The sequence below is a fragment of the Sceloporus undulatus genome, chromosome 4 (assembly GCF_019175285.1).
Source record: "Sceloporus undulatus isolate JIND9_A2432 ecotype Alabama chromosome 4, SceUnd_v1.1, whole genome shotgun sequence".
Lineage (NCBI taxonomy): Eukaryota > Metazoa > Chordata > Lepidosauria > Squamata > Phrynosomatidae > Sceloporus > Sceloporus undulatus.
In genome coordinates this window covers 42,391,593-42,415,390 of record NC_056525.1, presented here as the reverse complement: position 1 = coordinate 42,415,390, position 23,798 = coordinate 42,391,593, and the positions used below count along the sequence as shown (strand labels likewise).

Genomic DNA, 23,798 nt, shown 5'->3' with positions numbered 1-23,798 from the left:
CAAGTGCGGTGCGAAAAGAAGCCGCTTTTTGCGGCTTCTTTTACTGTTGCCGGGAAGCCTCCCCGTTTGGAGGCTGCAGCTTCCTGGCGGCGGAAATGGAGGCAGCGGCAGACCGCCGCTTTCAGACGGTCTGTAACACGCCAGAGTTAGAAGAAACCACAAGGGCCATCCAGCCAAACCCCATGCCATGCTGGAATACACAAAGCACTCCACATTTGACTACTCTAATCACAGTTGAGCCTCTGCTATTCAACATCCATTTCAGCTCTTCGTAGAATTGCATAATTATTACATAAAGAGTCTGTTAAGAAGGTGCAAATGAAGGATGCAAACTGTGCATGTGAAACAGATATTTTTGGCTTTATTACCACAGGGATTGATGTGGAGGATTCCTACCTATCTTTGCAGAACTACATCACTTGCTGACCTGTCCAGCATTAATGTGTCAGCTCGCTAAGTAGAATGATTTGTGTTGCAGGGCTCCACCATTCTTCTAGGATGTGGTAGGCAAAGGTCATTCTTGTAACGTTCTGTTCTTTGTAGTACAACCCTGATATACACTAACCCAAGTGAAGTGTGAAATAAAGGAGGAATTCCACTTTGAATTAAAGGACAGGATGCCACCAAGAAAATGCTTAGCCCAGATTTTTTTTTTCTGTTGTGACACTGAGCTCACCATCCTTTTATACAACCACTTTTGGTTTCCAGTTGGGAGTTTGGAATCTTTGCAGATCTACCACAGATCACCCAGAGGTCTACTAGTACATTCAAATATCCTTTTGCCCATCTTTTTTCCAGGACTGGAGACCTGCCAGCTCTGTTTGTGTGAGTGTTTTATGTAGATTAAATCAAGAACCACAGAATCACAGTGAAGGAAGACAATAATTTTTTTAAGTGAATAGGTTTGCTGTTCTGGTGTACAGTATGGTTTTGATTAAGAAAGTGGTAGCTTCCTTTCCTTGGTGCCATCTACAATATGCATAACTAATAACTCTGTTGGGATAAAGGGCCTTGATGTCTTTATAGAATCTTTGAGTGTTGTTTCCTACACTTTTTGTTCTGTGTGACTTTTTGTTTGTTTGTTCACGAAAGGGTCTTCCACAAGACTCTGTCTAGAAGCTGCCAGAGTAATTTCTTGAAGGCAGAGCATAGTCTTTATTCACACATGCACCTGGCCCTGCTTTCTTTATATAGGAAGACAAAGCTTTGAAAGAAACCAGCTGAGAAGACTTACAGCCTTGAGCCTTTTCTCTGAAGTGCTTCCTTCATATCCTAGAAGAAGAGCTTTTCTGCCCTCATACAGCTGCTCCCCCCACCCTGCTTTCCTTGCCAACATGGTATTAAATAAAGGCCCAATGCTATTTTTCTGCTTCTCAAACTTTATATCCTCTTTGTGTGGATTTTTAACAGGAGAAAAAGACTGAGAGCTCAAAGAAAGCCCATCCCAAGGTATTTATGTGTAGCAGAAGTTTTCTTTCAGCATTCCTCTGCTCTGCTTACCCCTTCCAGCACTGCTCCTCTCTCTAGTCTGCTCTTTCACTCTCACTGCACGGCAGTTTGTGGCCTTCTAACTCTAGCACTTGCATGTTAGTCATAGACCTCACTGTCCCAAGGGGTGGAAAGGAGCATCAAGTTACATGCCATTGATTTGGGATTGTTGGGGTGGGACAGTGACTCTGTGTAGCACTAATACCTTTTAGTGTCTCTTATATTTACCTAAGGTATAGGATTCAGCCCAGCACACAAAAGTAAAAAAAAAATATGTGTCTGAGGGAATCTGGGCTTCTAAACAAGAATATTCCCTTTTAGTAAATGACTAGATTTAGAATTGCCAGCTGAGGTCCTGAGATTGAATAATACACATCATGTTCAGACTGAATGGCTTGATGAAGCTTTCACGAGTTGTGTGTTGTTCAATTCATGTCATCAGTTGAAACTGTCTGGAGGACTCGTTGATAAGCTAGAGTCATACTTCTGTCCCAATAGCTGATCCAGTTTGATTCTTTCACAAGTATCACATAGATGGCTTTTTGTTTGTTTGTACATGTAGGCTTATTTATTGCAAATGTCTATTGATTTAACAAACTTTAATCAGATTAAAATGTCTACCAGTGCTATCTCCTCTGCAGTAAAGTTTTCTTAGAATATGATTTTACAAAAATACTAACTTTGCAATCAACTTTCCTATACAAAGAGATAAAAGTTATTGCTAATCCTAATTAGTAATTGTGTTCTTACTTTTTAAAAAACAAACAAACATTTTTGATGATAGCTTCCAAATATAATTGGTTTCCTTTTAGAAAATTAGCTTCATGCTTGATATTTGGAAAGAGTATTATTTATTTATTTATTTATTTATTTATTTATTTATTTCTATCCCGCTCTTTTCCCAGGACTGGGACTCATGAGGGTAGTCCCCCAGGATTCATTCTTCACATAACTGATGGAATTTTCTTTATAAGTAGGAGATACCTAAAAAAGCTAACAAATAAATTTATGCTGTGTCAGCAGCAATTCATGAAGCATTTAGATAGTACAAACACATGACACAGTGCTGCCAACCTTTGCAAACCACATGCAGATGTATAATTCTGCAACTCTTTCCAAGGTTTTGATTCTGTGACTAGATTGAAAACAAAGGAAAGATAATGTAGGCAAGGTTTGTGGACTTATAGGGAAGAGACCATGAGATAGAAATAATGGTAAGTCGTGGCAGTTCTTATACTGTGGGACTAGAACTTATACTTTAGAGGAACCACTATGTACAAATCCTGTTCTGCAGAACTTATATATGATTTGCTGTGATGTCTAAATTCATGATGGTTGCAGTCAGAAAAGCAAAACATGACAGAAACAAATTCATTTCATAAACATGCTAGCCATAGCTCAGGTGTAATTAACGTATTTGGGGCAATTATTCTCCCACCACCCTGTTATCGTCTTGGTTTGAGCAAAGTAAAGATTGCTATAAATGATGGTTGCTGGAAACCTTAATTTGCTTTCCTATGGGAATTTACAGAGAATTTACAATGGATTTCTGATTCTAGTTGGAAGATAAACTGGTTTACCTTTATGGCAAATTTTGTGTGCTGATACAAATTTCAGCTTCCTTTGACCAAAGGAGTGAAAGGAATTACAGTGCATGAGGGAATGGGAGGAGAATTGCCAAATCTATTCAGTATGGCCAAACTGTAATTTGTTGATAGTGTCTGAATTGGAACTTGAGTTTTGTAAGCATGCCCAGTTTCTGTCTTGAGTCCACTGGCTAGCTGTTCAAATGCTGGCTGAGAAATCTCTCAGATCACAATCCTTTGTCTGCTCTTTGTCACTCACAGTCTCACTTTCTCAGCTCCCAAACACATTCCAGTGTTCTTAAAATTAGGTATGAATTATGCTTGTCCTTTATTTTGCATGTTCTGGAGATTTTTCTTAGTATTCCAGTGGCTTTCTCAGAAAGTCCTCAACTCAGTATCATTGGGACTACAAATCTGATAGAACCAATTCCTATATCTCAGCCGTCAGAATCATCCTTGGCATCTCTCATCTCTACTTCTTCCCAGCTGTCTGTGTACCATGATAGATAGACACAGAAATGGAGTGTAGATTGACTTGTAGGTGCACAGTTACATGTGTGTGTGTGAGAGAGAGAGAGCAGCCAAAGTTCCATAAGGAGGCAGGCTTTTTATACTTCTTGAAGGGTGACCAAGAGGGCTTCATCAGAAACTCTTCCTAGTGCTTGAAGAAGTGGATCTGAACGAAATCCAAGAAGCTGGCTCTTCACACAACTAGCTAGGAGTGAAGGAAATTGTGGTTTTGTAAGATGAACCTGGCTTCCTCTTCAAATAAAGGAAAGATTCAGGAGGAGTAATATTGTGGACAGCAGAGTTGCACAGCAGGATAAATAAGTGTGCACCAAGCACCTCAAGTACTGATGCTGGTTCCAGACCAGCAATGTCAGCCAGCCATCCAGGAGCAAAAACAGATGAAGTGACTCAGTGAACCACCAGCTTTCTCAAGCTGCATCAGAAGGTTTTCTGCACCCAGTCAAATAACAGCTATAACAGGAACCCAGATTGGAAGATGGAGCTTCTCTTCCAGCAAGATGTTTTGGTGCTAGGATAACATATCCGTCAACTATCCCAGGTGGCTCCTCTGTATATGTTAAACTAGGTTGTTGCTGTTGAGGTTGCATTGGTTTAGGAACTCCAAGGCTATATACTGTAATGAGTGAACCCCATCATCACTGACACCTGGGCTGTGATCAACACTGAGTTAATTGAGCCTCAGGAGGATGTGCTGCAGACTAAGCATGAAACGGTTCTGTTCTTGTAGATCTCCAGCACTTGCCTAGAGGCTTGTTCAGTTAAATACATGTGTTGGCTTCTGAAGACTGCATTCTGGAGATGGCATCAGGGGTCTAATTTTGAAGTTATCTTTCCAACTTTTAAAACTATATAGAGCTGAAATGTAAATTTCCTTTTCTAATATGCCTCACATCATTGACTAGTAATGGGAGGGGCCAGTCAGCCTGTATACTCACATTAGACCTCCTTGTATGTTTTCAGAAACACTGACTGGCAGGTTGGCATTTGCCTTTGAGGAACAGAATGGAAGTGTCCACGATAAGTAATATGTTTGTGACAGTAAAAGAGGGAAAGTAACCATTGTACAGTAATTACAGAACCAGTATCACCCATGCCCAAAAGGGGCCTTTTTGGTGTGTGAACATTTGCTTCTTGCATCATACCCACTGTTACTTATGTAGCAAAAATGTGAGCCCATTTTAGATTCTGAAATTGTTAAGTTGCACGGACATAATTAAGTAAACAGTTGTTCCATTCCATGTGATAGTATCAGGGATCCTTGGTATGGCAGAAGATGGGTGCACTGTACTTGGAAGATTGCATGTATTTATTTATCTAAAATCTATTCCATCTTATATCAAAAGAGTGCAGGGCAATGCATAGGTAAAATCAACAACAACAGTTTAAAACAATTTAAAATAATAAAAATAATTCAAATAGACCAAGAACATATTAAATACATTAACAAGTTTTAAAACAGGCCTCAGTCCCTGAGGAGAGATGGGTAAGAAATAATAATAATAATAACAGGAACAACAACAGTTTAAGGACCTTATAGTAGTATTTGAAGCAAATCAGTGAGTCACAAGGGTTTTTAATAAAGAGCCATAGTTATACTTGGCACCTAAATGAAACCAGAGTTGGTGCCAGTTGGGCTGGAGTGGGGCATTCCATAGTTGGAGTGTGAAGGCTGAGGAGACCCTTTCAATTGTGTTTACACAATGTATTGACCTCACTGGTGAGAGAAGGCAATGTAAGAACTGGAAGAAAGGGAAGAGAAAATAGTGCAAATGGGAGAATTGCTACCAAAATAGACAACACACCTCCCAGCTATGGAGTGCCCTCACTTTGTGAAGAAGCCCTAGGCAACACTCAGCAAGTTGCCAGCAATTAAAATCAGAGGCAGCTGGGTTGCATCCAGTTTGTTTGGAAATTTGCCTATTGAAAAAGCAAGGACAATCTGTATGAGGTGGTGGACCAGTTTAGTCAGAAGTATTTGAAATGTCATTGAATGGTCTCTAAACATGCCACAAAAGCAATGTCCAAAATCATAAAGGGTGGTTAAGCAAATTATTTAGTGCAAATACTTGGTTGTTGCAGCCTTTGAGAAAAGCATGGAAGAGCACACTTGGACTTAGAAATGCTAGCTTCCAAGCTAAGGTGGTGCGTCATAGCTGCTACTTCTCCTCCCCAAGCATACATTCCTCCTTGGATGATATATAGGAGTAGCAACTACTAGTTTACCATCAGTGCAATTTCCTGTTCCTACTACATGTTTTTGTTTTGTACCTTCAAATCATTTTGGACTTATGGCAGCCCTAAGGGGAACCTATCATGGAATTTTCTTGGCAAGATTTATTCAGAGGGGGCTTGTCTTTGCCTTCCTCTGAGACTGAGAGTGTGTGACTTGCCTAAGGTCACCCAGTATATTTCCATTGCTGAGCAGGAATTTGAACCAACTCTCCAGAGTTGTAGTCCAGCAATCAAACCACTACATTGGCTCTCTGCATAGTCTGTGCAAAACTGCACATATATACCTGTCTGTTAGAAGGTTCAAGTTGTGTGGCTCTGTAATAGATGGGACAGTAATGTAGAAGAATAGAAAGCCTGGATATGTCATCATGATTTGTGCTCTGTGCTTTTCTATACTCCCTTATTGGGAGCATGATGAGGGCTTCCTTATATTCTCCCTCTTCCACCAATATGTGGACTTCCTCTTGTTTCACCACTGTGGCCATCAATTGTATGGACCTCTTAGATAGTTCCTCATTGTTCCTGAGTGACACTTTATTCGTCTTGTCTCTCCACCAGACACCACCACTCTGCTTCACCACAGACACCATGTCTGAACTCAAGCTTTCTGATATGTAGTGTTCTCAGAGACTCAAATGTGTAATACAACAATAATGGTTCATTAAACAGAAATATAACACAACATCACAGATTATTTATTTACTACATATATATCCTGACTGACACTGATTCTAAGTCACATCTCCTTTCGTCTCCATCTCCCCACCCCTCGCATCCTAGCAGAGGGCTCATCTACACTATAGAAATAATGCAGTTTGACACCGCTTTATGTGCTGTGGTTCCAACTATAGAATCCTGGGATGTGTAGTTTTAGCAGGTCTTTAGGTGTCTCTTTCCAAGAGTGCTAGTGTCTCACCAAAGTACAAATTCCAGTATTACGTAGGATAGAGCCATGGCACTTAAAGTGGTATGTAACTGCATTATTTCTACAATATAGATGCACTGTAACTCTCCTAACCTCTCAAACTCCTAAACCCAACAAACTAATCCCTAAAACTAATTATCTAACAGACTCCACTCTCCACCTCCACAAACTGTCATACACCACCCTTTTCAGAATTCTCTCAGACATTCCATTCTTTCACCCCCTTATTGTATCTACTATACCTTTCATGCACAACTGTATTGCTTTAATTTAGCTAATAAATTGAACAACATTTTCCCCCAAAAGTCCAAAACATCACAGACTATTTTCCTGGTAATAAACTGTGGAACTGCAAAAAGCCCCCCCCCCCCCAAGTCTTTTGAAAAACTTGTTTTAATATTTGTGCATGGACTTCAATAAATTTTGTGTGCTGCACTGGTGCTATGCCTTTTATTATTCTGCCTGAGGGGAGGGCAATATGTGATGCCATATAGTATTGCAATTCACAGTTTAATTGGTCAGAGAAAAAATGAATTGTATAAGCAAGCTGTTTCCTGTTCAAAGAGGTGGTTTTGTGGCCTTGTTTCCAAAGTTTTATGATCTTTAGCACTGAACATTAAAGCTGTTCTAAGGTGGCAGGAGAATCACAGGGACTTGTATGAGGATATCCGGTTCCTGGTAACACATACTGCTTTAGATCCCTGTACAAACTTTCTGTGCCAGCCTTTAGAATGCCTAGGTTTCGTGTTTTGTTGACTTTTGTTGTTAAATACCATCAAGTCAACTTGGCCTTATGGTAATCTTATGAATGAGAGATGTCCAAGTCACCCTGTCACCAACAGCCCTGCTCAGGTTTTGCAAACCTGGAATTTGCAAAGATGCAATCTTTAAATGCAGTTAAAATCAGATGCATTTGTTTCTTTCAACAAAATTACTTTTTTCCTTCTTACGTTTTGATTTAACGTAGTTGTTGGAATGAATTATATCCAAACTGGAGATTGTATTATTTCCTTGTTTGTACTTTAATCATCTTTACTATATAACAATCCTATGTCTGTGCAAGATATTACCATGGATGAGACTGGAATTAAATACTTATTAGTGACTCATGCAGAAACATGTGGGGGTACAGTTTCCCCCTGGAAGTCTATAATTTTTGTTCTGGTACTTCATATATTAATTTTGTAGTAAAGATATGTGTCTCAACTCACTCTGGAAAGTACCAAATCTGGGGCTTGTACTGACTGATAGCACAACATTTTTGCCTACAATTGCTTGGCTACTGAGCAGTGACCACTATAACGGGCATTTGCTTAGCTACAGTTGGCCCTCCTTATCCACAGATTCCCATTCCATCACATTAAAAAATAAATTCAGAAAGCAAACCCTGATCTTGCCATTTTGTATAAGGGACACCATTTTACTCTCCCATTGTATATAATGGGATTTGAACATCTACAGATTTTGGTATGCATAGAGAGGGTCCATTGTATTTGCTGTCCACTTTCCTGGAATCTTAATCTGAAGCGCTAAGTGCTTGAAAGTTGGTCCTGCAGCAATAAATGACACTTCCTTCAGTTTTCATTCATGCTTTGAATTAGGATGTTGAAGTGCATAGTCCTGTACATAGTGTGCAGGATAACTTTGGGTGTTCCTCTGCATCTGTCTTGATATCAGAGTTGCAGTTTTGTGCAACTAGAAAGTGAGGTTAATGATAGAAGAAGTGAGGTTATATAGCTATATCTTACTGAACTGTACAAAGGCCTTTAGCATTTTAAGCCATAAGATTCTCTTCAAGGTTTTAACACTGACCATCACAAACGTGGTTGATTTGCATCATAGTCTGTATTTGACCCCCAGAATCCACAATGTTAGTACAGCATAAATGCTTATTTCACACATTTAATTTACATAGAAAAACTTCAAGATATGCATACAAGTGCCAAAACATCTAATGGACTTGGAACTTGTTGTCCTGAGGTGGTAACTGTCCATTAGAGGCTGGCAGTTTTTGGACTGGCAGGCAGTTGAATATTCAAGAAAGTTGTTTTGATAAAGTAGCCAAGACAGAGCTACAAAAATGGTGAAGTTCCAGACTATTTGAATTCTATTTTTGCTTTTATTCTTGTACTGTACTTCACATTTAGAAACTAATTTGAATTATCAAGTGGTAGTTTCTTAGCTTCAATGTATATATGTGGGCACACACGTGTGTGCAGTATGGGGATGATACTACTGACCAACATTGCAGAGGTTTGTTTTATTTTACATATTTATATTCTGCTTTCTCACCACAATTGCTCTCAGTGTGGGAATAAAACCACTACAAGAAAATTCAAACAAATGACAATAATATTGTACAAGTCACTGTTGTTCGGATTACAATAAGATATTGTATTACAGATGTATAGAATGCACAAGATGCAATGACATAATCTGCATCTGATACCTTCAGCTGCTGAGAGGTTTTGCTCAGAAAAGTGTCTTGCTAAAATGAGGAGCTAAAATGCATGCTGTTGTCTTTGCATGTTTTTAGAAGCATTGGTTTTCCAAAACTTTATTGACTGCCATGTGGGCATGTCCTTAGACCTTCCTTTAGTGAGTATTTGTGTGCCTTAAAGCCACAATATGCATGTTAAAAATTAAAAACAAATTGATATGAATGATGCTGGTTTTGGCAGAAGAAGCTGAGCTGGCATGAAAGACACAATACAAATAAACAAGGCCTTTTATTAAAATTCATTTAAGATCCTGATCCATTTCTTCTCTCTGGTAATCTTGCTGCAGCCAGTAAGGAGAAAAATTACACTAAAAGCAGAAATGATGAAGTATGCTTTTGCATCATAAGCAAAATAGGTTACAGGTTCTGTGACTATGAAGTCTCCAGTTAAAGGTACAAGAGCTCAAAAATTATTTTTCCAACTTCTCTGTTTTTATGCATTATAGCTTTTACTGTTTGGTTTTCTTTAGATCCCTTGGGATCCAGAAGTTGATGTTTGGTGGCATGATGTTACTAAAAATGCTAGCAAGGAGTGTGAACCTGTCTGGTGTGACGCAGAAGATGAATTATTTATTCTCTATACCAGTGGGTCAACTGGGAAACCCAAGGTATGTTGTTTTATTCTGGGTTAACATCAAAGTGCAAAATATGGAATTATTGCTTCTTAAATCACACACAGTTACAATTCACTATACACTTTGGTTCCACATCATACAGTTTCACCATAACGTTTGGGATAAACTGGTAGTACAACCAGAAGGAAGTGTACCACTGGAAAGATTTTAGTTTAGTGTCACTTTCAGTGCCAGGCACTGTGGATTGTTTGTGGAGCGCCTAGTTCATTGGTAGAGCATGCACTCTGGGTGCAAAAGGTCTGATATGTAATTCCTGTTATCTTTAGCCAAAAGATCCTCGGGTACCAGATTGCTAGACAGCTTTTCTGGTAGAGATTTCTGCCAGCTTCTGCCACTTGGAGGAGACAATATTGGTGCAAGGCATACTAGCGGTCTGACTTGTTATATTCATATAACCCATTGTGAAACTCTTCAATAATTATGTTGTGTGAAGCTCCATTATGATAAGCAACCATATGTACTTTGTATTGACAGTTAACTTGATCAGTGATTGGAAGGACTAAAGAATGTAGAGAATGCCTAGCGCTTTTAAGTTTTGCCATTATTTCTTTATTTGATTCCCTCTCCACCCTGACTGGATCTCAAGATGGCTCATAATAGGGTTAAAAACAGGTTCCTCTATTTTGTGTAGGAAATAATTTTCATCATGACATTATGCAGTTCCTCATTCTGAGATACATCTACTTACGTTGGCAGAGTCTCTGTGTATACCATATTGTTGTTGTGTGCCTTCAAGTCACTTCTGACATATGGCAACCTCTAGGCAAATCTATGATGGGGTTTTCTTGACAAAATTTGTTCAGAGGAGATTTGCCATTATCTTTCCCTGAGGATGAAAGACTGAGATTTGCCCAGGGTCACCTAGCGGGTTTCATGGCAGAGCAAAGATTCAAACCATGGACTCCAGAGTAGTAGTCCAACAGTCAAATCACTATGCCATGCTGAGTATACCATATAGCTCTGTTTTATGTCCTCTGTTTGATGAAATAGTTTGTGCTGTCTTTTCAGCCTTCAAGGGAGGATTTCAGTTCTTCAAACCCCAAATTAAACAGAACCAAGTATTGCAGTAGGTTGAATGGTGTAAAGCAAGACTTAGCTCACATTGATTCTTGTATTGGGGAATGATCAGTAAAATCTGAGATGATTGTATCATCATGTATCTTCAGAGTGCTGTTTCAGAAATTACCACTATTCTGACTGTGTTACTTGTGGCTCCATAGTAAGTCACAACTGAGAAGCTGTTGTGGAAAAGACACTTTTCCCCACAACAACTGAGCAGTAGCTGTTGCCTTTAGTGCCCCCCTTTCCAGCTTTCTTAAGTTGCTTAGTGTGCTTTATTGTATTAGTCTGCAGGCAGGGACAAATGCAGTTAATAAAAACATCTCTCTTGCTTGCTGTTACTGAACTGGAATCCTAAATTTTCTTACCAGCAACACAATGAGACTTCTAAGTAAAAATGCATTGGGTGGTAATTAAGTTTCCCAACAATCTGATGGTTGTGTTTTCATCCACCATCTGCAAGTAATTTTTATAGAGAAATTTCACTTTACTATGGAGTTGATATGTATGATCATAAAGATTTGCTCTTATGTGAATGAACTGCACTGTCAAATTTATTACATGTTTCCTGCTATCATTTTGACAACTTGTTGATATATTTGATCAGTGTTACAGTATTTGGGAAAAATAATGGTGTATTTCTTCCCCCACTGACCGATTCACAAAACACAACACACCAAAACTAGTTCTTCAATGGATCCCCTGTGTTCTGTATTCCAGGGTGTTGTACATACGATAGGTGGATATATGATTTTCACTGCTGCTACTTTTAAATATGTGTTTGATCACCATCCCGAGGACATTTACTGGTGCACAGCTGACATTGGATGGATAACTGGTCATTCCTATCTGACATATGGACCTTTGGCAAATGGAGCAACCAGTGTCTTAGTAAGTTCTGTGATAAGATGTGGTCATATTGGGAAAGTACGGTAGATCTAAAGAAACATTGGTGAGCTTCATACATGAAGTCTGAATGCCTGAAAGCATCAGTGTGATGTACATTGACCTCCTCTGTAATAGGTAAGTAGCTAACGAAGTACATGACTGCAAGTGAATGTAGTTCCTAAAATTACATTTGATTTAAGGCCCAGTGCTAATCAGAGCAAAGGAGATTGTCTTCTTGATCTAAAAAAGTCAATCTGCTCTTCTTTTTGCTGCCGTTTTCTTAAGACTTCTGGGCTGAACATTGTTGGTGGGCCAGAGGAACATAAAAGGGGGGGGGGGGTTGCCATTTGTTAGAAGTTGCAGTGGAAGTAGCCCATGCTAGTAACTGTATTTTTTGCTCAGTTTGAAGGGCTTCCTATTTATCCAGATGTTGGCCGTATGTGGAGCATCATAGATAAGTACAAGGTGACCAAGTTCTACACAGCACCCACTGCCATCCGACTCCTTATGAAGTATGGAGATGAACCTGTCAAGAAGTAAGCATGATTTTTGTAAAATGAAAATTCAAAATTCAAAACTGGATTTTAACATGAAACAATACAAACTCTGTGCCCTAGCCAGGAAAAGTGGGTTTGTGAATAGAGAATAAAGCTTGGCTGGGCTTCACCGCTTGCTTTGTGCTGTGGTGACTGCTGGAGGGGAATCTTTCTGAATCTAATTAAGATAGCTGCACTACAGTTGTTTGCTCTTCAGTGGCAATTGCAGTGTGTTAGAGACTAATTGACTATAATTTAGCCATCTGAGCAGTGCATTGGACAGCCGCCCCTTTCCTGATTGTGTCATTTATAGTTACAACAGCATCTCACTGTTCCCCCCCCCCCCCCCAAACATACTGGTGTCACAATGTAGCTTAAATACTCTATTGTGCATTAGTGGTTAATATTCCTTATAATGTACTGTTAATATTTTATATTTATTTTTATATGTGTCAACTGTCTTTCTTTCTTCACTTAGAGTTTGAGAAGGATGGTTTTTAGCCTGTATTTGTTTTCTTTCTTTTACTGCTTCCTTGTGATCCCTCCCTCCCTCTTGCTTTCTGGATGTTTTAGCAAGACATCATGGCTCACTGGAGCAACGCTTGCTTTGAACGTAAAAAGTTCAGTCCCCATCATCTCTGGTAGCCAGGCTTGGTCTTTAGAGAACTTCTGGTAGTTAGGGATGTACAGAGCTGTAATATGATTCAGTATAAGTTCATATAACAATATTCTTAAATTCACTTTTGACCACACATACATACTGTGGATTTCTGGAAGTGTCCTTATGTGATTACCAAGTCTCTCTTGTGCTGTATGGTATCCACCTTAAAAGGAACAAAGCTACAGATCAGTTTTTTGTGAAGTCAAAGGCTTTCATGGCCAGCAGTCATAGTTTTTGTGGGTTTTTTTGGGCTATGTGGCCATGTTCTATAAGAGTTTATTCCTGACATTTCGCCAGCATCTGTGGCTGGCATCTTCAGAGAATACTAACCTGGAAGAGGGTGGGTATATATATACTGTGTGACCCTGGGAAAGCAGGAGTGATTCCCATGTTAATCTGTGTACAATACACATGCAAATCACTCCTGCCTTCCCAGGTTCACACAGTATACCCAACTCCTTTCCAGGCAAGCATTCTCTAAAGATGCCAGCCACAGATGCTGGTGAAACATCAGGAAGAAACTCTTCTAGAACATGGCCACATAGCCTGAAAAACCCACAAAAAACTATAATCTGTGTATTGTTCTGTTGTTGATGGCTTCCTAGGGGTAGGAGGACCTGCAAAAGAGGATTAGTGTCTGCATTTGTTTGGAGGATTTCTCTATTGAAATCCATGTGCTTCTTATGGCAGGTACAGCAGAAAGTCCTTGAAGGTGCTAGGAACAGTTGGGGAGCCCATCAACCCTGAAGCCTGGCTTTGGTACTACAAGGTGGTTGGTGAAGAGCGATGCCCTATAGTGGATACATTCTGGCAGACAGAGACTGTGAGTTCTTTCCTACTTGCTTCCTTTTCTGTCTTCTGAATAAGCTGTGTTTGTGCACGCATGCTTGATGCATGTTTGGTTTCCCTGTTTCCCATGCTTTGGATTTTGAGCTTTCACCTATAAACTCTGTCTTATTACACAAGTGCTCTATCTTGGTAATACATTTGTGATACTTAGGGCCCATACGGACAGGCCAAAATAAAGCTGCTTTGGGTCACTTTGGAGGTATGCTGTTTAAATGACACACATATCTTAAGAGGCCAGAAGCTGTGTCAAAGCTGTGCTCCAGTCCTTAGGACTGGAACGTGGCTTTGGCGTGGCTTCTGGCCTCTTAGGATGCATGCATCATTTAAACAACATACCTCCAAAGTGATCCAAAGCAGCTTTAATTTGGCCTGTCTGTGTCAAACTGGAAATTTAACTTTTAAAAAAACACTAATTACTTTACTCTTTACTCTTATCACCCAACAAGTTATTACTTATTACAATGTGCCCATGTCATACGCGGGCATGCCTTACACGGCTTCCAGCATATACTGGAAGCCGTGTCGGAAGCAGCAGTGCCATGCGTGCCGGAAAAGGCAATGGTGTGTGCACTATGCGCTGCCGCAAGCACGAGCCCCATTCACTTGAATGGGGATTGAGCATCCGTGTTTTTTCCCTTACTCGTGTGTGTGTATATGTGTGTGTGTGTGTGTGTGTGTGTGTGGAATGGATCCTCTGCGTAGTACAGTCCACTAAAAGTTATCATTACTACTAAGCTGCCATTACTGCTCACTGGTTCCCTCAAATGACCAATTCAGGTATTACATGTTGGACATTCTGAGAAAAATGTGAAAGACAAAGCATTCCCTCCTGGTTATAGTGCAGAATAGTGACCCTTGTGGTCCTTCATTCACCCACGTCTATTTTTAGATTGAGCCAGCATATATACCCACTGAATAATGAGTAACAGACAGAGCACACATTCCACTGAAAAGTACTGAATTGCATCTCTATTTGTTATCAGCAAACAAGTAACTGATTTCCATCATGTTACTACAAAAAGTAACTAGTTATTAAAGTAACAAATTAGAAAAAAATAGTTACTTCATAGCTCTGCCACCAAGTATATTTCAACCATTATTTCAGCTCCTTTCATCTCCTATCCAACATGCTAATGCTGAGGGAAAAACTTTCTAAATCTTAGGTTTTCTCCTGTACTTGGGAATAAAGCTCTGTGCTTAAGTTAGGCTTTGAAAACATGGATGTTCTCTTCAAAGTAACAATTTAGCATTCTCACGACTAGTATTCTTACTCCTGCAGGGTGGCCATGTGTTGACTCCACTGCCTTGTGCCACACCTATGAAGCCAGGTTCAGCTGTAAGTAAAATTCATGCTTGTTCTCTTCTGATTATTTACCTTTTCTTCCTGATACATCTATCACTCTAGAACTGATTCTGGCCTTAGGAGCAATGATTCTACTAATACCTCGCAAATAAGAAGGAAGATACAAACAGCATCGTCATTTTTATTCTCTGAGAGTCCATCCACGCTGCAGAAATAATCCAGTTTGAAACTGCTTTCACTGCCATGGCTCAGTGCTATGGAATTCTGGAAAATATAGTTTGTTGTGACACCAGAGATCTGGTGCTACAACAAACTATCATTCCCAGAATTCCATAGCACTGAGCTATGACAGTGAAAGTGGTATCAAACTGGATTATTTCTGCAGTGTAGATGCAGCATAAGGCAGGGTGAAGAACCTGTGGCCCTCGTGTTCCTACTAGCCCTATCCAGTATTTCCAGTTTTCAAGGGAAATGAGATTTCAATTCTAACAAAATCCGAAGGGTCGAAGGCAAAACTTTCTTGAAATAACATCAGTGCAGGGCAATAGTCTGTAAACAAAGAGCTCATCATGGAACTCAGCTTGAATGATACTCAGAATGTTTAGACTTAGTCTGAAAGCTGTAGAGGTTTATCAGATGAATCCCTTGAGAGATACTTTAATTTCTGGGTTTCAGTTCCTTTTCCATGTCCAGCTATTATGGGGAGAATTTATTTTCCGTTTTCCAGCTATTCAAAATTCTCATCTAAATATTCTTTGGCAGACATTTCCATTTTTTGGGGTGGTCCCTGCAGTGCTGGATGAGTCTGGAGAGGAGTTGGAAGGAGAAGCAGAAGGTTACCTGGTAAGAAAAAGCTAATCTTTTACTAGTTAAACCCAAGCAGTGTATAGAGTTGCATTGCTGACAATAGCTCTCTTTGGCATAAGTCTGAGCACTGAAGATCTTGCCCTTCATAGAGTTTCTCTGCTGCAAGACCTTGTTCTGCATCATGTAACTTGTCTGTACTTTGAGGATCAAAATGGAAGATGATTAAAAATATGTGTTTGGGACTGAACTTAAAAAACAAGCAAACCTTGCTATCAGTTATTGGGGGCTGGTTATGACTGGCACAAGGTTTCTGGAGAATTAAAACTGATCTTAGTCTGTCCATTTTTCTGCTTAGGGCAAAAGTCTGGCATGATACAGGTGGTTTTCTTTTTTGCTCCAGCAGGATTAATATCTGCTTCATGTAGGGACTAGTTTGGAGAAGAGGATTTCATTTGGAAAGAGTACAAATGGTTACCCCACCATCCAAAATCTGACCTCGTGGCAGCAGCTTCTGTTTAAAACCAACAAATGTCGAGATAGCTAGTTACAGGTGTTCAATATCACAGCTTCTTTTTGCTCACTTTGACACTACAGAGTTTGGGCTGGAATCATATCTTATTTTACTAGAGCCTGCAGAAATTACTTACTTGGACTACAACTCCCAGAATCTCCCAACTGGAATGATTGGTGAATTTTGGATGCTGTGAATTTCTCATGAGGTGAAAAGGATTTGAACTTTTTAATCAAGATAGATTTTGCATACAAGTAAGTTTTGTATGCAAGTAAATTTTATCAGGACTTCCAAAGTGTGGGAGGAAATATTGACCATAATGGATCTCTGCTCAGAGCAAAGTCTCAGTGACTATAAAATAATTTGCATGGGTGGTCAGGAAAGGTGACAGGGTTGCTTGGGTGCTCTCCAAGTTCTAGGTCTAATCACTGCCTTTCTGTTTATGCAGGATGCCATTTTGTCTGTTTATATTGCAGAGGGGAAGGTGCGTGGCACATAGAATCACTGGGCTATTTAAAGCTTGGATTGTGATTTCAGTGCAGTGATATAGAATTGCTTTCTCCAATTCCTATTGATGTAATTCAGAAAATTTGATTTTGATTTTTTTTCTTTTGCCTTTTCACTTGAGATCTCATTTAGAATATTTGTTTTACTAATATTTAACAAATAAACATTTTGCCATTTAACATATAAACAAACAAAAAAATCCCTGAAAACTATGCCTTGTTTAATTATATAAATAGTTTCAGATGTTCTTTTAAAGAGGCAAAATGAAATATCTGATTGAGAGGAAAATTAATGCACAAACTTCTTTTTAAGTGTTAAATTGATACAGATTTAAGCTGTCCTTGGGAATTGTTATTAGGATATTTGTAAATAGGTGTGACAACATAATATCATCAAATTCCTTTACATTATTTAGATTTTAAAGAGGAAAAAAAATTGAAAGCCCTGATAACTGTTAGTATCATTTTTAGCAAGCCTGAAGAGTGGTGTCCATAAATATTTATGTTTCTTAGGGAGATAATAATTAATAATATTTTTTTTATTTTTCTGTTTCCCGCCTCTCCTTGCGGATCAAGGCGGGATCACATCAATGTCATCAGTACAGTTTACAGAATACACAACAGCTTAAAAAGAACAGATTAAAAAACAACATTATATAGCAGCGGTAGGCAACCTTTTGGAGCCGGGGGCCGGGTTGCTGTCCCTCAGACAACTGGGGGGCTGAAGCTAAAAAATAAATAATTAAATAATTTTTTAAAAATTTAAATAAATAAATAAGCCGGGACAAATGTAGGACAACATTTTCAAACGGTGGACACTTTTTTAAAAAAAGTGGAGGACATGCAATAAAATTTGCTTTTGTTTTTTAAAAATGTTAATATAAATGCATGTTTCTGAGGCTTCTATAGACAATTGCCCCCCAAAGGCCCCGGCGGCAATCGGCGGCAGGACCGGGCTGGGGCCGGTCCCAAGGCCTCGCCGGGCCGCATCCGGCCCGCGGGCCACAGGTTGCCTACCACTGTTATATAGCAACATTATGTAGTAAAATACAATACAAACAATACTAGTCAGCCAGGGTGTTGCACTAAGGGAAACAGTGCATCTGATTCATCTGTTTTTTCATATTATCAAACCGGGTTGGGAATCTTCAGCTAACGCAGGTTGAGTGGATATGCCCACTGGAAGAGATCCATCTTTAATGCCTTCTTAAAGGCTTCTAATGATGTAATAAGACTCTTCTGGTAAGCTGTTCCATAATTTCCTTGAAAGGAAGCTAGTTACAGCTTTGATTTTAGTTTTGACTGGTATTGCTCCCTTATTTGACCTATTATGTATTAATTCCTTGTGTTATTAATATTATAAAATAAAGAATTCCTAAAAATTGGAAAAGGCATCTGTGGAAAAATATATCAATGGAAGACTTTTCACCAACACCACTTCTACACTTTGAGCATTAAAATGTTTGCCAGTGTACAGAATTATTTTGGTCACTGTAGAGCTGTGCTGTAACATTATTGTCTGCATAATTCCATAATGTAATAGTGGTACACATCTTGACCTTTCAAGAAAGTTACACTTGACCTGGTTAAGTTGACATGACCCAGTTGAGAGAAAGCGACTTGTTTAAGCAAAATTCTTAGATTTGAACTTGAGAGTTTCTGGCTCAAGTGCATTGGTTTGTCAGCTATCTCATCTTGATTTAACACCAATACTTTGTATAAAGTTCCAGAAAGAGAATAATGGAGGAACAGCCCATAGGTTTGTACAGTGTTCTGTTAGAATTTGGAAGTAACCCACAGCAGTGTGCAGTGCTGAATATTCAAGTGTGCTCTCTGCTCCTATGTGTAATACAACATCTTATCTCTCATCTCCTTTAGGTTTTTAAACAACCTTGGCCAGGAATAATGCGCACAGTGTACAAAAATCACCAGCGGTTTGAAACCACTTACTTCAAAAAGTTCCCTGGTTACTATGTGACTGGAGATGGTAAGACTCATCAAAACAGTCTGGCCATAGAGATGTACTGGTATCTTGTGGAGCTGCTTTTCTATTTAATTTATAAGGGTATAAGCACAATAGCTGTGAGACATTATAACACTTCCTTATTGTGTCTTAAGCCAACCCTTACATTGTGTTCTCTTTCTAATGTGGCCTATTTTTAACTGTAATGGCTAGATAGGTTGATTTTTGGTTTTGTGACAGCCTACTTTGTAAAGGAGCCAGCATTTGTGTAATGGTTTGATTTTGACATGATCCTAGAGACCAGGGCTCAAATTCCCCACTCTGCCATCAAAACCCACTAGTTGACATTGGGCATGACACATGCTCTGAGCCTCAGAGGAAGGCAAAAGCAAACACTCTGAACAAATCTTGCCAAGAAAACTCCATGATAGATTCTCCTTAGAGTCACTGTAAGTCAGAAATGGCTTGAAGGCACACAACAGCAGCGATTTTGTAATTCTGGAATCAGTATTTTAATATTCAGAGCAAAAGTAGGGGGGCTTCTAGTTAAAATCTGCAATTCCCAACTTGATTTTCCCTGCAGTGATAGCTGTGGCAGCATCGTAAAAGGTAAGGTTAGCCTCTCTCTGGCTTTCTTGAAACTTAAGCAGTTTCTGGTATTTGTTCTGCATAATGGAGGTCAGCCATGAAATATGCAACACAACGGAGAGGATTTCTGAACTAGTACACTGTGGTTCCTTCCCCATTTTTTTCACCCTCTCTCTATTCAGAGTGAGGGTGCAAGGCTTTTTCTGGGTGTCAAAATGTGACATGCAGACAGAATTTCTCTGTCAACTCCCTTTTAATTATCTCCTTGTAAAGAGATGCATTTTGGTTTTTCAAAATATTTTACTCTTTTTTGGTAATTCAGTTTCTTTTCTATACTTACTGCATTTCGAAGGGAGATCACTGTGATGCACACCTTCTTTCCCACCTCCCCCACCCCTATTTTGGTAGTATTCAAAAATCCAGATATCTCTCCTTAGCTGTTTCCTTATAATGGCATATTTGTTCTTCCAGGATGCAAGAGAGATAAAGATGGTTATTACTGGATCACAGGTCGTATTGATGACATGCTGAATGTTTCTGGTAAGAGGAAGAGCTTTGTGGAACAAGAGTTGTTCCCTGAACTTTTTTTACTCCCTACTATATAATATAATAGCATTTTTAACATCAAGTCTTGCCATTTTGAATGAAATGTTTCCTCCTCATTGCTTGAAGCTGGGCCTAGCCATTACTGAAGAATATAAATTAGGACAAATAAGAAGATATCTAGAAGCCAATAATGATAATGATCCAGTCAGTGTCAAGCAAAATTGAGCCAGTGGTTTTTGATGGATAGGCTTATTGTGTGCTTACGAAGCTTCAAACAATGTTAAAGATTAGAAGCAAATGCTATGGTTCCTAAAAGGGGTTTTATGCATCTAATAGTGAAGTGGTGAGATATTAAGAGGTTACTTTATATTTCCCATAGATGATCTGTGTATCTAGAAATAGCCAATGTGGAATTAGAAATTTTAATTTGTGAAATGCCAATTTATTATTTCGTATAACATTGAGTTTCTGTTGCCTGGTGTCAGATTGCCCTGCTATAGAAATATCTGCTGTGGAATGGCACAGATTCATAAGTACATTGTACTGCATATGGAAATAAATTGCTGACAGTGGATTACTTTGCCTGCCATCCTGAGAATCTCTTTGCCTTGCCGCTTCCAAGCTGCCTTTATTTGGATTCATTACATGCATAATAAGAGGCAGTAGATTCCATGTCATGAAGTCTGGCAGTTTATATATGCATATCAGATTTAATTAACCCTCTAGTTTTAGTCCTCACCCACATTTTTTAAATTATTTAAAGTTTAGTGTTCAGCCCTTTCCCACATTTTGTTGTTTTAGTTGTGCACTGAAATGGATTTAATTGGTACAAAAATATTTTTTGTGACAGAAAGGTTAAATAAACAAAAACAGTCAATTCAACAACACTGCTACTTTCTGCTTGCAGGGCACTTATTGAGCACGGCAGAGGTTGAATCGGCTTTGGTGGAACACTCTGCTGTTTCAGAGGCAGCTGTGGTAAGCCACCCCCATCCAGTGAAAGGAGAGTGCCTCTACTGTTTTGTAACACTGAGGGATGGCCATGATTTCACAAAGAATTTGATTGATGAACTGAAGAAACAAGGTACGGGTGGTAGATGTTCTCATATTGCTTGAGGGATACACTGAGAGGAGTGCTTAAAAAAAATGAGGCCAAAGCTTTAGAAATTTTTTTGGATAGAGACGAGGCAGGATGTCACATCTGGAACATAGGAAGCTGATCCCAACCTGGTTGCACTCTTTGTAAATTTAGACAAATGTTACCAAGTCTGATCAGCAGTACTTCTCCACAGTCTCCAACGAAGGCATTCTGTGTCATTTCTAACCTGATCCTTTTAAGCTGAAGATGCTGGGTGTTGCACCTGGGACCTCTTTCTGGTGAAGATGTGCTCTGTCACTGAACTATGCATCTGCATATCAGTTCATTTGATATTGTGTCAGCTTGTACAAAAGAATTGAAATCCTGTGCTAGCTCACATGGTTTCCCTAGCTTAGAGAAGAGATAATCTATCAGTTTTCCTGTGACCATCTTGGGAAGAACACCTCCCTAACAATTACCTGTGGCTGTCAGACAGGTTGGCAGACAGTTTTCAAATAAACGGGTCATGTCTCAGCTTTGCCAGAACCTAAATTTAACTCTGCTGGCCTTGTTACTTCCCATTCTCTACTCTCTGTGCCAGCTGGCGCCCAGTTTGAAGACATAAGGGTATGCTGTATGTCTCGTGAACAGGGTGTGAGTTCTGCAAATGTGATGAATGTGTAGCAGCCCTCCAGCAATGATTGACAGCAATGTTACTGGAGAACAGAGTGGGTTGGCATTGTTGGCTCTCCTGTGTCCTGCAGGTGTGCAGCAACCAAAACAAACAAAAATTAGGCTCAAACAGAGGTGCTAACATTTAGCACTGTCTGAGGTGCTTGACCTCAGCAGTAGGTCACAGCAGAGTGCAGAAGCACAACTCAATATGCAATAAAGCACTGACCAACCTGAAATAAGGCTCAGACACAGTTGACTTCTTCCAAAGTCCTTGGAGGCTTTTATTTTCATGTGGAGTTCTTAGAATTCACTAACCCTTTCTCCTGAATTGTAACATTAGAGCTGTCTGGAAAAGAATTAATTCCCCCCCCCCCATGAAATTACAAACCCCAGAATTCTGTAGTGGGATTTGGTGGTTAAAATGGTTTCACAGTGCTATAATTATGTAGTATAGGTACATCTTGGGTTAGAGAGATAAGGAATTTTGAAGTCCTTTCCCTTGTGAATTGTTTGCTGCAACTAAAATGTTTGTTATCTCACTTTCAGTTAGAGAAAAAATTGGACCTATTGCAACTCCTGATTATATTCAGAATGCTCCTGGCCTACCCAAAACCCGTTCAGGTACAGTATGGATTTTGACTACAGGAAGCTTAGCTCCTGGTACATTGAATATCCTTTGTCTTATTGTTAAGGTTGTTGCTGCCACCTGAAATTTCTATTTTCCTCTTCTTGGAATGAAGTAGTCTAATAATTTGGAAAGCTAATAAACATATCACTTGTGCCTTATAGTCCATATCTCAACATAGTTATAGAAAACAATAAGCATACCCTCCTGTTTCTGCTGTAGGCAAGGTAAAATTTCAAAAAAGGGAGAGCTGTCTTAATTTTGGCAGAAGAAATTCTAAACACACTGCAGAGCAGCAGCTTGGGAGTAAGACACTATATGAGCATACTGTGTTCCAGCACACAGTAGAGCTTGCTGCAGGTAGAACTCATGATCATAAAAAGTTATTTTTGTCTTACATGTTGACTCTGGTGGTGTTGGCCACATTTTACAGTATCTTATACCTGTGGAAGAGCCAGACAAGCAAGAATTAATCCTCAAGTTAGAATTTCTCATATCTCCCAGCTCTAGAATGTTGCAGTGCATACTCTTTAGTAAATCTTGTTCATTTAGTGAAGAGTATTAAATTGCCTGTGTCCTGAAATCCTGCATAATTACCTTAATGTTACTCTTCATCCATTTTTCCTTATGACCAAGGTGAAATTTGCTGTCATGTAACCATTTCTTTGCAGGTAAAATTATGCGGCGAGTATTAAGAAAAATTGCCAAAAATGACCGGGAGCTGGGAGATACCTCAACTGTGGCAGATCCAGCTGTTATAAACCACCTTTTCAACAACAGGTGTGAGACGATACTGTAGCTGGACTATTCTGGGGAAAAAACAACAGTAGTGCAGGAACTGGTGAGAAGATGATCCCATCCAGACAATGACTGTTTGTTCCTCAAGAAGAGAACTACCCTATACTGAGCTGAATGTAAAATGCTATTAATGAAGAGAAGAAACTGGTGCTCCAAGGTCCAGTCCTCTCATGTTGTAGATATAGCTGTCTGTGCCTCTGGAGAACTGTGTACATTGTATTGTAGACTGATAATTGCATATTTGAAATTCCAGCCTCATTCGGTTCATACAGAATGGAAATATTTTAATTTTCATGAGTTTGTTTCATGAATTTTGTTTTATTTTATTTTTTAAATTTCAATGTACAACAATGGACAGAGTTTAGAATGCATTGATAGTGGCATGAAAAATGGTTTTGCTTCTGAGCAGTCATTACAAGCCTTCAAAAGGTTTTGAGAACCAATAGACTGAGCAGTAAACCTCATGTTGAGGCAGAATTACTGGAATAAATCTTTTAGCAATCCAGCA

At 39.3% G+C, this 23,798-nt stretch overlaps 1 protein-coding gene across 2 annotated transcripts in view; it reads left to right on the top strand.

Moving 5' to 3' along the window:
• The window catches only part of ACSS2 (acyl-CoA synthetase short chain family member 2), a 59,048-nt gene extending 35,250 nt beyond the window's left edge, over positions 1–23,798 (top strand). Inside the window, exons 8-19 of one of the 2 annotated variants that reach the window (XM_042465770.1) lie at positions 1,411–1,449; positions 9,733–9,870; positions 11,677–11,847; positions 12,247–12,380; positions 13,732–13,864; positions 15,170–15,226; positions 15,956–16,036; positions 18,896–19,004; positions 20,040–20,108; positions 21,022–21,198; positions 22,414–22,488; positions 23,164–23,798. In XM_042465770.1, coding sequence (XP_042321704.1) covers positions 1,411–1,449; positions 9,733–9,870; positions 11,677–11,847; positions 12,247–12,380; positions 13,732–13,864; positions 15,170–15,226; positions 15,956–16,036; positions 18,896–19,004; positions 20,040–20,108; positions 21,022–21,198; positions 22,414–22,488; positions 23,164–23,291 — 1,311 coding nt within the window. In that variant the 3' untranslated portion in view covers positions 23,292–23,798. The remainder of the gene's footprint in view (positions 1–1,410; positions 1,450–9,732; positions 9,871–11,676; positions 11,848–12,246; positions 12,381–13,731; positions 13,865–15,169; positions 15,227–15,955; positions 16,037–18,895; positions 19,005–20,039; positions 20,109–21,021; positions 21,199–22,413; positions 22,489–23,163) is intronic. The other variant, XM_042465771.1, reaches the window with a different exon arrangement.